This window comes from Alosa pseudoharengus, unplaced genomic scaffold (genome assembly GCF_046254945.1).
Source record: "Alosa pseudoharengus isolate Yale_2024_CS ecotype anadromous, Long Island Sound unplaced genomic scaffold, YU_APseudo_1.1 YU_APseudo_1.1_scf_18, whole genome shotgun sequence".
NCBI classification, from domain to species: domain Eukaryota; kingdom Metazoa; phylum Chordata; class Actinopteri; order Clupeiformes; family Clupeidae; genus Alosa; species Alosa pseudoharengus.
The window spans coordinates 16,521,900-16,536,057 of record NW_027468650.1 but is presented as its reverse complement, the minus strand read 5'-3'; the positions used below and the strand labels follow the sequence as shown (position 1 = coordinate 16,536,057).

The window sequence follows — 14,158 nt, the reverse complement described above, 5'->3', positions numbered from 1 at the left end:
CACCGCACACTCACACACAGACACACAACAAGCCTTTTAGGCTCTGGAGGATGCAGACTGTGGAGGAGATTACCAGGCCTACACACACACACACACACACTCACGGTGCTCAACATGGCAGCCGAGCCACGGACCGACCCGTCTGGGTCCGCGCGCGTGTGTGTGTGTGTGTGTGAGTGACAGCAATTGGGCGAGTGTGAGCTCCACACTGTCAGAGCAAAGAGTGTGTGTGTGAGCTACACGCTCTAATTGTGACGTCAGAGATGCGGAGCAGAACACAGAGGCAGTAGCCGCTCGTGTGAAGGACTGGGGTTCAAAGGGTGCTCTTACACTTACATACTTACACACAGAGCACTAACGTTTGTGACCTCTGCGAAATGTTGACATATTCTACAACCCAATTAGGTGTCAGGTCCCTGGGCCTAACCGAATGTGCATTGTTGGACTATCTATTTTAATCTGGACTAAAGTCAAACATCGTCATGGCCCCCAGCCCTGTGGATGGGCCCCTCAGGGACCGCAGAGCGGAACCTCCCCCTTCCCCTCCCTCAGGTGACTGACGACACATCACACACACACACACACACACACACACACACACACACACAAACTCACACACGCGCAGGTGTTACACGCCATCTGCCACCGTCGGTTAACACTGTCTTGTCACTGGTCAGTACTGTCCCTCCCTAAAGTTTTTAGTCTCTTTCAAACACACACATACACACACACACACACACACACACACACACACTCTCTCACACACTCACACACATCTCATCTCAGTGACTGTGGACTCTGATCAGGTGGAGCCCTGGTGGTATCACTGGGTGGCAGAGGGCGTTGGCGTCACTCCAGAGTGTGAGTCCGGGGCGGTGGCGTCGGGTGGGGATGGGTCGGTTCAGTTCGGCTCAGGTCCGGCGCCGGTGGAGTGCTGGTCGTGCTCAGAGCAGGGCTCCGTAGTCGGGCCGGTGGGGGTCCATGCTGGCCAGCAGGGCCTTGCGCTCCTCGGGGGGCTGTTGTGGCGGGGGCCGCGGCCGGGGTAGGGACAGGGGCAGCAGGGCCGAGAGCTGCCGACAGGGGGCCTTCCTCTTCTCCCACAGCGCCATCGCGCTCCTCATCCTCGCCCCCCTCGGCCTCTTTTCCTCTGGGCAGCTGGGGTCCGCAGGCGGGGTCTCCTGCGCAGGGGCCTCAGACACACACGACTGCTGGGTCTGAGAGCTACTCACATCTGAAACACACACACACACACACACACACACACACAGCAGACACATATGCACATTCACTCACAGATACATTTGGACACGGGCACATGCACACACACAAAATAAAATCACATAAGCTATCAATCAGGAGGGTTCTGTTCAGAGGGTGGAACCCTTGTGCTTTAACTATGGAACCGCTCCAGAGGGTTCTTCTGCGTACCTGTTTTCCTCCGGGGTCTGGAGTTGTTGTTGTTATTGACGCCTTCCTTGGAGCCGGTCTTGCCCGGGGGGTAAAGCAGAGTTTGGGACCTCTCAGACCCGGCATGCATGGCCTCAGCCCCTACGGGCTCCCTGTGGGCACACACACACACAGAGGGGCGAGAGCCAGCTGTCGTTACTGCACATCACCACCAGGGGGAGCTCTAGTCTATTCAAACACACTGGCCTCCGCAGCTCACAGAGGGAGAGGAGCTCAACTGGCCTCTCTGAGCTTCAGCCGCAGAGGCGAGCCATGCCAACGCCACTGAAACACACACACACACACACACACACACACACACACAGAGCATGAGAGCTTCAGACCAAAGCACCCAGTCAACGCAGCCAGAGGGGGTGTGGTCTTTGGGGTAGAGTATCAGAATAACTACAGGAGAGAAGAGTGGCACACACACACACACACACACACACATACACACACACACAAGATGGTTCATGTCAGCCTCAACACCTTTACCATGCACTGGCTCCACTGATCTGCGGTGCTCACACACACCTCCAACTTTTCTCATCGACTGAGCTTCTGATTTGGGCTGAACGATTTTCCTACCTACATGTCAGAATTAATAATTAGATTAAGCTACAATACTGTACTTTTGCTTCAAAATTCTTGTTTTTGTTTGGGGTCAAAATTGCTAAAAATGCAATGCTGTCAATATTAATAATAATCCCCACAGTTATCTTATTTTTTTCTATTAATCCAAATTCGAAATGAATCATGTCTATGTTCATATCTATGTTTTTGGCTGGTTTCACAGTGTAGATGCTACTACCACTAAGTGCTTGCTCTGGGATGTGATCCATCGGTCGCCGGTAGCATACAGTTTACTAATTTACTGCCAGAGGTTTACCTGTGCGCCATGACAACCGCATCCAGATCTCTGCATGCTGTGGGGATGATGGGCTCATACTGTACCTTCCCATTTGACTGAAAAAGCCTGATAAACCTTTTCGGTTCTCTTTCAGCACTGTCCGCCAGTTCTGAGTGATCATCATAAATGGCTGTTCTCTACAGCTTCTTGCAGTCTCTCTGAGTGAGCACTTCAGGGCTTGTCTGGTTGAACAGTGGGAGGCTGACCATCAACCATCCTGAGCGCAGGTGTTGAAAAGTGAATCGGTTGAGATGACCCATTGGTTACTGAGCGCGTCGTTAGCTGGATTAGTTTTTAGTGAGCGGCAGCTCCGTCGTTACCTCATGAAGCGTCCTCCTGATATGGCGTATCCATCAGGAGTGGCCTGCACACACACATAGGGCCTTAATCTCACAGCTCCTATTGCAGGCGTATGCCCAACGCGCTTCCTAAACAAGGCCCAGTGAGCACCGCCTTGGCTCGGAGCTCGTCACTCGAGCCAGGGGGCTGGGTTTAGACCCCTGAACTGACCATCAGAGCACAGCCGCCCACAGTGACACCTTTAAAAAAACACTGCGAGCGCTCTGTGACACCCCAAAACCTGGCGCTTTCACAACTGACTGAAACACAACATTAGATCAATGGGGGGGGGGGGGGGGGGGGTGCAAGGTGGGGTGGTGTGGAGTGGGGGGGGGCGGGGCACGGTCACCCCCTGACTGCTGTAGAGAGACAAAGGTAAAGGCGTTAGTAGAGAGAGAGGTGAGAGAGAGAGGGAGAGAGAGAGAGAGAGAGAGTCCACACGCTGGCACTGTACATATGTAATCTGATCGTCATCCACATGAGACAGGGATAGAGAGAGAAAGAAGGAGAGAGAGAGAGAGAGAGAGAGAGAAAGAAGGAAATAGAGAGAGAAAGAAAGAGCTGAGTGAGGCTTCACCATGCTGAGGGGAGGCAGATGGCAGGAGAGGGGAATGGCCAGTCAAGAAACAGTCACATCAAAAAGAAACAAACCAAACCACTAAAAAACCACGAATGTGACAAGAATTTGTTTAGTCTGAGAGAAATTGTCTGTTACTGATTGGGGCACTGGAGAGGAGTACTCAGAGAGAGGCATGCATGAGACTTTGCACATGGAACAAAAGCTTTAAAGGGGAATGCTGATTCAGGCAGGCAGTCACGGCTCAGTGCCGGCTGACGCAGGAGCTCTGCCAGGCCAGGAGCTGCAGCAGGTCAGACAGAATGACTTCTGCACGTCTGTGGCATTGGTTTTCACAGAAAAGTGCTAATTGGCCTGGGAGTATGTGTTATAAAATCGGCTTGATGTTGTTTTTTTATTTTTGAAGAGGCATAAAGAAATTAGTTTTTTTGTTTTGTTTTGGTCAATGTTGTTCTGCCATTGATTCCCCTTTAAATGAGTAGTGATTAGACCCCGCCTGCTAGCCCCTCCCCTGTCAGACATGGATTCAACCCTTACCTATTACGGAGTGGACGACCTGGTCACAACAATGCTGGCCAGATAGCTGAGGTCAATCAAAAACACAAAGAGTGAGAGGGCTGCAGAGCCTTCAGGAGAGTCTACAGCCACCATGTACGTTACTGCAGCAACATCACACACACACACACACACACACATACACGGCAAAAGGAGCACACTCGCAGCCCCCGGGAACCAGAAGGGTGGGGGTGGGGGTGGGGTGAGGGTGGTGCGGAGGGGAGGGTAAGGTGAGGGGGGGAGTGTGGGTGTGAGGGGAATTTGGGGACAGGAGTGGAGAGGGGTTGTGTAGCCACTGAGGTAAATTTGTGCTCAAAGCGAAACCAATGGGGTGATGACCGCTCGTAGCTTACTGTTGAGATGATGGAACTAGAAAAAACTCTGTAATCAAGACCGATCTGGAACATAACAATGTTGAATGAGTATTCGTGACAGAGCCAGATTCAACAGGGACATATGTCAATTATGGCATTAAGTTCAGGATAAAAAAATCATTAATTTTAAGTATTTCTGCAAGTGCACTCGGTAAGTTTCTCCAGACTTTTCCAACTCCACGGGGACCATACATTACAATGAAGAAAGGACAGCAATTTACGGTATGTAAACATGATGGGCATTAGACAAAACAGTACTTAAGACGATACAATTGACAAATATTATGATATCTACATATGAAGTGTCATAATAAGGTAATTTGGCTGTAAATATGTCATTACATGTAATATCTATGTATATGTCTGAATTAAGTGCTGTATGGCATCTACTCTAAAGACTGCAGTAAATCAGTAAGTCTTTAAGGTAGGACTATGGTTTGGTAAGTCTTGAAGTGTCTTACATCAGTAAGTCTTTAAATGTCAGTATGTGGTCTTTTAAGTCTGCATGGGCATATTGATAGGCTGTCTATACTGAGGATTAGAGTCCTCATTAGTGCTAGTAGTCTTAAATGTACTGTATGCGTCTGTATGCAGACTCCTATCATGACTGTCTCTTAGGTCTGTGTGAGTGTTTTTGTATGTTTGTATTCTGTCTTTAAGAGGTTTGTGAGCTTTTTGTCACCAGCCTACAGTCTACAAAGGGTCTTTATGTTTATTCCCTGAGCTATAATGCTAACAGTCGGTAAAGTCTACATATGTAAGGGGGGCATACGTTTTTCTAGGGAATCTTAAGACAACAGATGACCTGTAGAGTGTGTAATACTTCTGAGACCAGATATATTAATTCCTAAAGGCCTAGCTGCTCTGGAGGTCAGTGGAGCATGTGATATCACTAGCTAGCAAGTGTAAAACTAGGGTAGAGTGTCTTATGCTTCTTGCTCTGAGGTTGGGAGGGCACCTACCCTGCAGAAGCCCTGTGTTGCCTAAAGCCCTGTTTAGCATTTGCGAAAGCTAGCATAGGGTACGGTATGCTGCCTGCTCTGAGGTCTGTTTAGCACGTGCTAGCATTAGCATGGAGTGCAATATGCTAACTGCTCTGAATATGGGTGTTCCCTAAAGCCTTAACAGTCTGTTTAACATGTGCTAGCGCAGGCGTAGTGCAGAATGCTGCCTGCTCTGAAGTCTGGCTAGCATGGTGTGTTGTATGCTGCCTACTCTGAGATTGGAAGTGTTCCCTAATGTCCTAACGGTCTGGGGGTCGTTTCTAGAAAGCATCGTTTGCTAACTTGCGTCGCAACCTTGGTAGTTCGCTACATCGTTCTTGGATTTGGTGTTTCTAGAAAGGGTAGTTCGAACTCTCAATCGCAAACAAGGACACAAAGTTTGGTCGTTTGAACTACTGCCCCTAGGCAGTCGCACTTGTGTCGTTCCTTGGTAGTTCCTGTTGGTGTCCGGAGTGCCTAACCAAAAATCACAACCGCCTAACCAAAATTTGCGAAGTGGATGTTTATCTCGTGACTCAATGATTGATCTATCCTGTAGCTTAATTTTGATTAAGACACTGCTCCCCTACTTGGCTCATTCTTGCTATTTATGTTAATTAAAGTATTGCCTTGCTTTTAGTATTATAATCTTCACAGTCCCTAACAACAGCAGTGTTAAATGGTGTAGTGGCTAAAGCAGATGACTTATTATCCCAACGTTGTAGGTTCGATTTTCTTATGATGTGAGATTGTCCTCTTGCTTCTCGCTACCTGCAGGTGAACTAGTGTGACACGTAGATTCAATTGTTTTTGACTGATGTATTGTACCTATGGTCTCTCGATGTAGAGTAACTATATACATAAATATGTATGGTCAAAACCTATTGTTGTGTCTCGTAGGCCTACTCTTACTCAGAGATGAAAAGAAGAGATAGGATGCGAACTCCGGCCGAGCGCGCAGTGCACCAACGCGCTGCCGTTAAGCCACAAGATAACCAGTTGATAACCTATGGGATACCCAGATATTTGTCCAGGCTATATATTTTTTCCAACACATAGATATTTAACACAAATAATGACTCATATTGGTATGCTTAAGTTAACTGTTTTATATGCTTGCAATAGGTTTAGGTTTTGGCTGATGGCAATGACAATACCAGCATTAATCACTCGGTTTAGATTAGAAACATGTCGACATAGGCCGTGACAGAACATTTCTAGGGGGTGGGGTATTACACGTTGCCACTGTTTCCACCAATGATATGTATTGCTGCATCATCAACAACGTTGTTGGAACTATGGTGTTCGAACGTCGGAGGTAGCGAATTGCGACACAGGTACGATGCTTTCTGGAAACAGGTGTAACAGTGTCGTTGTTTAGTTGCAAGTTGCGTCGTACCATGGTGGTTGAGCAACGTCGTTGCTAACTTTTCTAGAAACGACCCCCTGTTTAGAATTAGAGTATGGTGCGGCATGCTGCCTGCTCTGAGGTCTGTTTATCATGTGCTAGCACTAGCGTAGGGTGAGGTATGTGGCCTGCTCTGTGGATGGGAGTGCCCCTACCATGCAGAGGCCGCTAGCTTAGGGTGCGGATGGGAGTGTTCCCTAAAGCCATAACAGTCTGTTTAGCATAGGCAGCACTAGCGTAGGGTTCGATATGCCACCAGCTTTGAAGTCTGAATAGCATGAGTCAGCACGGTGTAGGGTGCGGTATGCTACCTGCTCTGAGGTCTGTTTAGCAAGTGCTCGCACTAGCGTATGGTGTGGTATGAGTGTGTTCCCTTAATCTGTAACAGTCTTAGCATGTGCTAGCACTAGCGTAGGGTGCGGTATGCTGCCTGCTCTGAGATCTTTTTAGCATGTGCTAACGCTGGCATAGGGTGCGGTATGCTGCCTGCTCTGAGATCTTTTTAGCATGTGCTAACGCTAGCATAGGGTGCGGTATGCTGCCTGCTCTGAGGATGGGAGTCCACCTACCCTGCAGAGGCCAGCTGGAGCGCAGACGGCTCGGAGGGCTGCCTCTCATCGTCCGTCCTCGGCTGGGGGGGGCCCTGGGCGCCAAGGGGGGGTGGGGAGGGGGATTGCGAGGGGGATTGGGAGGGATAGCTGGTTGAGGCCGTGGCGTAGGCCATCTGGGCGTGGTAAGAAGGGCTGGGGCGCCGTGCGTGGCCGTGAGCCGAGCCCTGCGTGGGGGAGGAGGCAGGGGAGGAGCCTTGCGAGAAGCTGACACGTGCCAGAGGAGGGTGGCGCGGCGCCGTCTCGGGCATCTCCTGCGAGTGCGAGGGACGCAGGATGCTGGGCCGAGGGGGCGGGGGCCTCACCAGGATGTCGGGGGAGCCTGCGTGGGAGCTGGGGGGGCTCTGGGTGAGGGGCGAGAGGCGTGAGGGCTGCAGCACCACCTGCTGGCCGGGGTCAGCACGACGGGCCGCCCGTGGGCTCAGCCAGGGCTCCGCCTCCGGACGCCAGGTATCAGGGCTGTCACTGCGCAGCGTGCTGGGGCTGCCTAATCGCATGCCAGCGTACGGCAGCACAGGCACGGCCACGCCATGCGACGTGTGTCTGAGCGTGCCCATACTCGCTGCCTGTTGCATAGTTACATGCCGGATCGGGGGACCCTGAAGGGGGGGCTGGGTTGGGGAGCGGCCACCAAGGGGCGCTTTAGGAGCCTCCAGCTGCAGGAAGGCAGAGGGGAGCTGCAGGGAGGAGAAGGGGGGAGCACCTAGAGGGGGAGGTGGGTAGGGGGGCAGGTCGGGGGGCAGGGCTCGGTGGTGGGGGGGCAGGAGCAGGCGTGCCCCCTCCTGGCTTAGGAAGGGGAAGTCAGGAGGCGGCCAGAGCTCTGGGGAGCGCGGGCCTGGGGAGGGGCTGAGGGGGAGGGCGTGGCCTGAGGAGTAGTGGGGGTGGCCCCGCAGGTCTCGCCCGTCCCCCAGGGAGAGGCGGGGATGCGCATAGGCGCCCTCTGGTGGCGGTGTGGAGGAGGCCACCGAGCTACGCGAGCTGGTTTCCGGCAGGTAGAAGGGCGGCTGCAGCTCTGCCTCCCCGCTGATGCCAACGCCCACTCCGCTACCTAGGTAACCGTAGAAGGGCCCGTGAGGGAAGAGCCTGTGGAAGTGAGAGACGCGGCTCTGGCCGGTGGCCTGGAGGCCGCTACTCTCGTAGATGCTCATACCTTCCAGCGGCCGGTGGGCCAGGCGGGGGCTGTAGGCGGGGGGCTGCGAGTAGGACTCCTGGCTGGAGGACACGGGGGAGATCTGGGGCCTCAGGGTGGCCATGACGGGGGGCAGGGGCCCTGGCTCGTCGTTCTCCTCGTCTGACTGTCGGAACTCAGGGTACAGGTCCGACTCCTCCACGAAGGGGAAGCCCTGGATGCGGCGCGTGCGGAGAGAGGCCTCGGTCTCCATATCCATGACAAAGCGGCCGTCGGGGCCACGGCTGATCAGCTCGATGGGTGTGGTCACCTCGGCCTCATGCTTGGACACGCTGTACTTCTTGCTGGTTATTGCTCGCTTGGTTTTCTTGTAGAGGGACAGCTCCTTCTCCTTCTTGGGGCTGGGCAGATGCTTCACGTAGAGGCCGGGAGGGCCCATGCTGGCCAGAGAGGGGGGGCGTGAGGAGGGGATGCTCTCTGGACTGATCTTCCCCGAAGAGAGCCTGTGAATTGGGGGGGGGGGGGCAAGAATATCATCAGCAGGGTTAACACTACCTCTTTCTCTCTATCTTACACACACACACACACACAGACAGAAAGGTGGTCCTCGACAGGCTACTAGAGATCCACTCAACAGCACAGTCTGCAACTCTGAAGCCAGATTCTGCCTGCCACAAGCTCAGCCACGCGTGACCTACAGTCCTATTGGTTCCTCAGGAACTAAATGCTCATTCAGTTGCAGCAAAGCAAGGTTCCTGAACCAACCAACAGGGACCAGAGATGACATGGATTGACTGAGGGCATCAATCAAATTCATTTAATTTCTGTGTTCTCACTGAGCATAGAGGTAAATACATGTTGCCCATAAAGAGACAGGAGATGTTTTCCGTCTGAAAAGCCTTGGGCTGATGCAGAGGGGCCTGCTCTGGTGGAGAGAGAGAGAGAGAGATAGAGAGAAAGAACGAGAGAGAGAGCGGAATGAAGCAACACGATGGAGAACAGGATGAAAGTTCAGTGACAGCAACAATAACAACATTTCACACACGCGGTAGCGCTATGCCAACCCACCACTCAACACCCCTCACACACACAAACAGATTATCCTCACAGTACCACACAGACAAGCACACACAGACACACACACTTATGCCACAGGCAGCTGCAGAAGCATCCAGGACCAACAAGACTGTTAGAAGTCTCTGCCCATGATGCCATGCTTTCCACTGCAATACATTAACACTCTACTAGCAGTGTTTTTATTTCTGCTAGCCACTAGCATTAACCCAGGTAGTTTTATTCTTTATGCTAGCAATTAGCTTTAACATTGGCAGTGTTTTAGTTTATGCTAGCCACCAAAGCATTAACTTGCAGTGTTTTTTATTCCTGCTACTAGCGTTAACCCTGGTCATGTTTTTCTTTATGCTAGTCGCAAGCATTAACCTCGCCAGTTTCCCTCTATGCTAGCCACTGGCATTACATAAAAACCTTAGCATATGCTAGCTACTAATATAACATACAATTCTAGCAGTGTTTCTTTACAACAGCCACTACAATTACATTAAAATCACAGCACTATTTGTCTTTACATTAGCCACTAGCATTACATTAAGACCTTAGCAGTGGTTTTCTTTATGCTAGCCACTAGCATTACACTGAATCCCTTAGCATTGTTTATCTTTAAGCTAGCCACGAGCATTACAATAAAACTCCAGCACTGTTTTTCCTAACAATAGCAACTAGCTAAATTGTTTTTCTGTATGCTAGCTGCTAGCATTACATTAAAACCCTGCTAGCCACTTGCAGCAAACAAACGCAGCACAACCAAACTGCATGAAAGACACGGCAGCCAGTCAGAGCCACAGCAGCCAATCAGAACCACAGCAGCCGTGCTGAAGAGCGGAGCGGAGAAGAGTGAGCGCATGCGAGAACGGCGGACCAACAGCCAGACCAGCAGCGGGAACGGAGCGGTGTGTGTGTGTGGGGGTGAACTGGGGGAAGGGGGGGCACACTCACAGGGGGTCTGGGGGGGGGGGGTGTTATGGGGGGGACACTCACTGGGGGCTGGCGGAAGGGGCCCTGAGGCTGCTCCTGTCTGGCTCTTCCCAGTAGGGCTCAATGCCAGGCAGAGGGGACAGAGGAGGCCTGCGGCAAGAAACACAACACACACATAGCGCCCTCAGTCACACCGGCCGACACACTCAAACACACACACACATAGCGGCCTCGGTCACATCGGCCGACACACACACACAGCACCCTCAGTCACACCGGCCGAGACACACACACTCACACAGAACGCCATCAGTCACACCAGCCGAAATAAACACATAAACACACACACGCGGGGCACACACACAAACACACACACACAAACAGCGCCCTCAGTCACACCAGCCGGCACACACGACCAACAGCACATGCCCAGATGCTTGCCGGCCTCAGGCCGGATCCGGCCCTCATCAGAGCCACGTCCGACCCAGAGCGCAGCTCCATCTGGGACACAGGTGAGATGGAAGGTGGGGGTGGAGGCGGAGTAACCTGGCAGACGACCGCCATATCACGGATGACCGACATGGATGCAAGAAACAAACACACCCATCCACCATCCCCACATAACATGGTCAATGGAAAAGAAATGTCACCTGCTGTTCTCCCATGGTGTGTTTGTGTGTGTGGTGTGTGTGTGTGTGAGAGAGAGAGAAAGAGAGAGAGAGAGAGAGATAAAGAGAGATTGTGTGTGTGTGTGTGTGTGTGATGTGTGGTGAGTGAGTGCTGGCCCCATAGGTAAGTGTGTGTGTTGTGAGAGACATCCGCAGTAGGTGTTGGCCCTGTGAATCAATGGCCATTTGGGCCGACACAGCATAGAGACGACCACCCCCATATGACCACTTGGTATAACAACCCCCCCCCCCAACACACACATGCACACACCACACACACACACACACACTATCACACAACACACACCACATACTGACCATACACCACACACTTACTGTACATACAAACAGATGACATACAGATATACACATCACATACCTTACATACAGTACAGACACACACACACTCTCTCCCTGACACTTGTTTTTGTATGCAGTGGTGTATGGGTGTATATGTGTGTGCGTGTGTGTGTGTATGTGTGTGTGTGAAGACGTTGGTAGTACTCACGGTGTCTCGATGCTCTTCCTGGTGTGGGTGATTGATAAGGGAGGATCTAAGGGGACAGAAAGCAGAGTTACCCCTAAACTAGAGTTACCCCAAACCACAGCTACCCCACAACCACAGGTACCCCCACATCAGTAACATCAGTAACCCCAAACTGGTTATTGTGTGTGTGTGTCTCACCTCTCTTGCGTTTGAGCTTGCATTGGTGCTGGTTATGGCATGTGTGTTTGTCTCACCTCTCTTCTGTTTAAGTTTGCGCTGGTTATGGCATGCATCTGTGTGTGTGTGTGTGTGTGTTTGTGTGTGTGTGTGTGTCTCACCTCTCTTGCGCTTGAGCTTGCGTCGGTGCTGCTTGTTGACAAAGCAGGCGGCCAGCGTGCTGAAGAGGACGGCGGCCGCCAGGAAGCAGATGGTCGCCACGATGCCCGCCACCACTGGACGCGCCAGGCTCTCATCCGCCATCTCCGTGGGGGGGAAGGGGTCTGACACGCGTGCACACACACACACACACACACACACACATACAGGGTTACACCACCATTACTGTATCAGAGAGCACATTTATACACACATGATGTATTGTGGGTAATATACAGTATAATATATACTGTAAGTAAGTGGGTGATATATATAAGTAATGTACAGTATAGTGGGTGGTGTATAATATATGCAATGTATAGTGGGTGGTATTATAATATATAAGTAATGTATAGTGGATGATGTATATTGTATAATGATGTTCCCAGATGCAGTGAGAGACTGCACCATCCTGGGGCTACTGGGAGAAGGATGCATGAAGGCCAGTGGGGGGCAACAAAGAGCTATGTGTGAAAACTGGTATGTGTGTGTGTGTATGTGTGTGTGTGTGTCAGTGTTGCGCGGTCTGCCCGAAATTAAGCGGTCACCCGCGGTTATGAGTCATAAACAAAATATTTTAATGATATTCGGGTCATTTGCGGGCGGGTCAGTTACAGTTTTTCTCAGTCGCTTTGGTGCTTTTTGCAGATCAGAATGAAAATTCTCATAACTATTAGTTCAACCTCCACAACATTTAGTCATTTGTGCACATCATAGTAGCAAATTCTGCTTCCTCTAAACAAATTGCAAATGCTTTTGGACATGTATCAGTTGCTTTCATACAATTCTCTGCTGTTTTTTAACATTATCATTTGCTTATGTCATGTCAGTCAAAATGAACTATACTTATGGATACTGAATAGTCGTTCCCTATAAAACTAATAGTCTTCATTTCATTGCTTGAGTCATTACATACAAAATTGTTGAACTAGTTATCAAATTCTGTCACAATGCTGTAGAATTGCAAAGAGCATATATACAGTAAAAATGTATGTATTCAGTGTCTTGTACTCACTTACTCCCCTAACTACAGCAATGTGTAACTTTACTGTAGTTTTCAAATGGCTGTACAAGTAGTGTATAGTGCAGTCTTGAGCCTGTTCAGGTAGTGTCACCGAGTTCTGACCTTTTTTTGCATGGGAAAACACTGAGAGAATAAACTGTCATAATGAAAACATGACAAAGCCATTTGACTATCTTGTTCATAAACGATGGTGTCAAGACTTCTCATTTTGATGACACTGACAGTTTCATTGACATGAATACGTGCTTTTGAGGAATGGACTATCCATTTTGAGCAAGTGACGTGCTTTTGCAGGTCATCCACTAGGTTTTGCAGTTTGCACTAATTGTTTTGAGAAATGCACTAACTGCTGTGCAAATGTTAATAGTGATGTGAGAATAGCACCAAAGCGACTGAGAAAAACTGTAAAATTAATTAAATATATATTTTCTACAAATAGGCCTACTTAAAATATCACGAGAAGGCTAGCATTAATACAGTAAAGCATCAATACAGTAAAGTCAACAGTAAAGAAGCAAGACGCGAGTTAAAATAATAAAGACACCCATTCAGGAAAAGCGATATAGGCTATGGGAAATATTGGGAAAAGTTGTTAAAGAAGATGATAGTAGTACAAGTTATGGTCTAGGCCTACTTCTTGCAAAGCCATTTAAAAGTATGACAGCCAAAACAGGCAGCCTGCAGGAATAAATGTTATGGCACAGACTACACAGCCATATCTACCGGTATGTATAGGTTCGCGCATGCATAAAAGTTACCTTAGTTCGTTGTGTTTGTGACTTTAAACAGTTGATGTGCTTCAGTAAAGCTTTGTGCTTCATTCAGCATTATAAACCAGTTCTTACGCTAACGTTTTGACCAGCAATGTATCTGTCTTGCCTACCTTGCCTCACCATTTCTGTTTTCGAAAGAAAGATGTATGTCCATGGCCTTCAAATCTTATCCTAGTGTTCTAATCCTTGGTGGTTGCGTGCGTGCTTGCGCTCTTATTCTCATTCTCTCTCCTGCGCAAACATTATGTCCTGCATGCCTAGTGCGTGTAGTTCTACTGCATAAAGTTTCGCAAATAAATTAGTTTGTTTTACAGAAATGGCCTACTGTCACACAGCATGCAGGCTATAACCAAAAGCACACATTTTCTAAATAATCGGGTCGGATCGCGGGTCGGGTATAATTTTGTCCTAATTAATATTCGCGGTCCGAGTTGCGGTCGGGTTGATTAAAATATCGGGCGACCGCGGGCCGCTTGTGACCAAACCCGCGCAACACTGGTGTGTGTGTGT

The 14,158-nt window shown here is 49.9% G+C and overlaps 1 protein-coding gene across 1 annotated transcript in view; it reads right to left on the bottom strand.

The window, feature by feature from the left end:
- Positions 1-944: 944 nt before the first annotated feature.
- igsf9ba (immunoglobulin superfamily, member 9Ba) overlaps positions 945-14,158 on the bottom strand; it is a 76,272-nt gene continuing 63,058 nt past the window's right edge. Inside the window, exons 16-21 of the mRNA XM_076290352.1 lie at positions 11,815-11,976; positions 11,498-11,543; positions 10,385-10,471; positions 7,162-8,832; positions 1,429-1,559; positions 945-1,231 (exon numbers count right to left, since the gene is read on the bottom strand). Coding sequence (XP_076146467.1) covers positions 945-1,231; positions 1,429-1,559; positions 7,162-8,832; positions 10,385-10,471; positions 11,498-11,543; positions 11,815-11,976 — 2,384 coding nt within the window. The remainder of the gene's footprint in view (positions 1,232-1,428; positions 1,560-7,161; positions 8,833-10,384; positions 10,472-11,497; positions 11,544-11,814; positions 11,977-14,158) is intronic.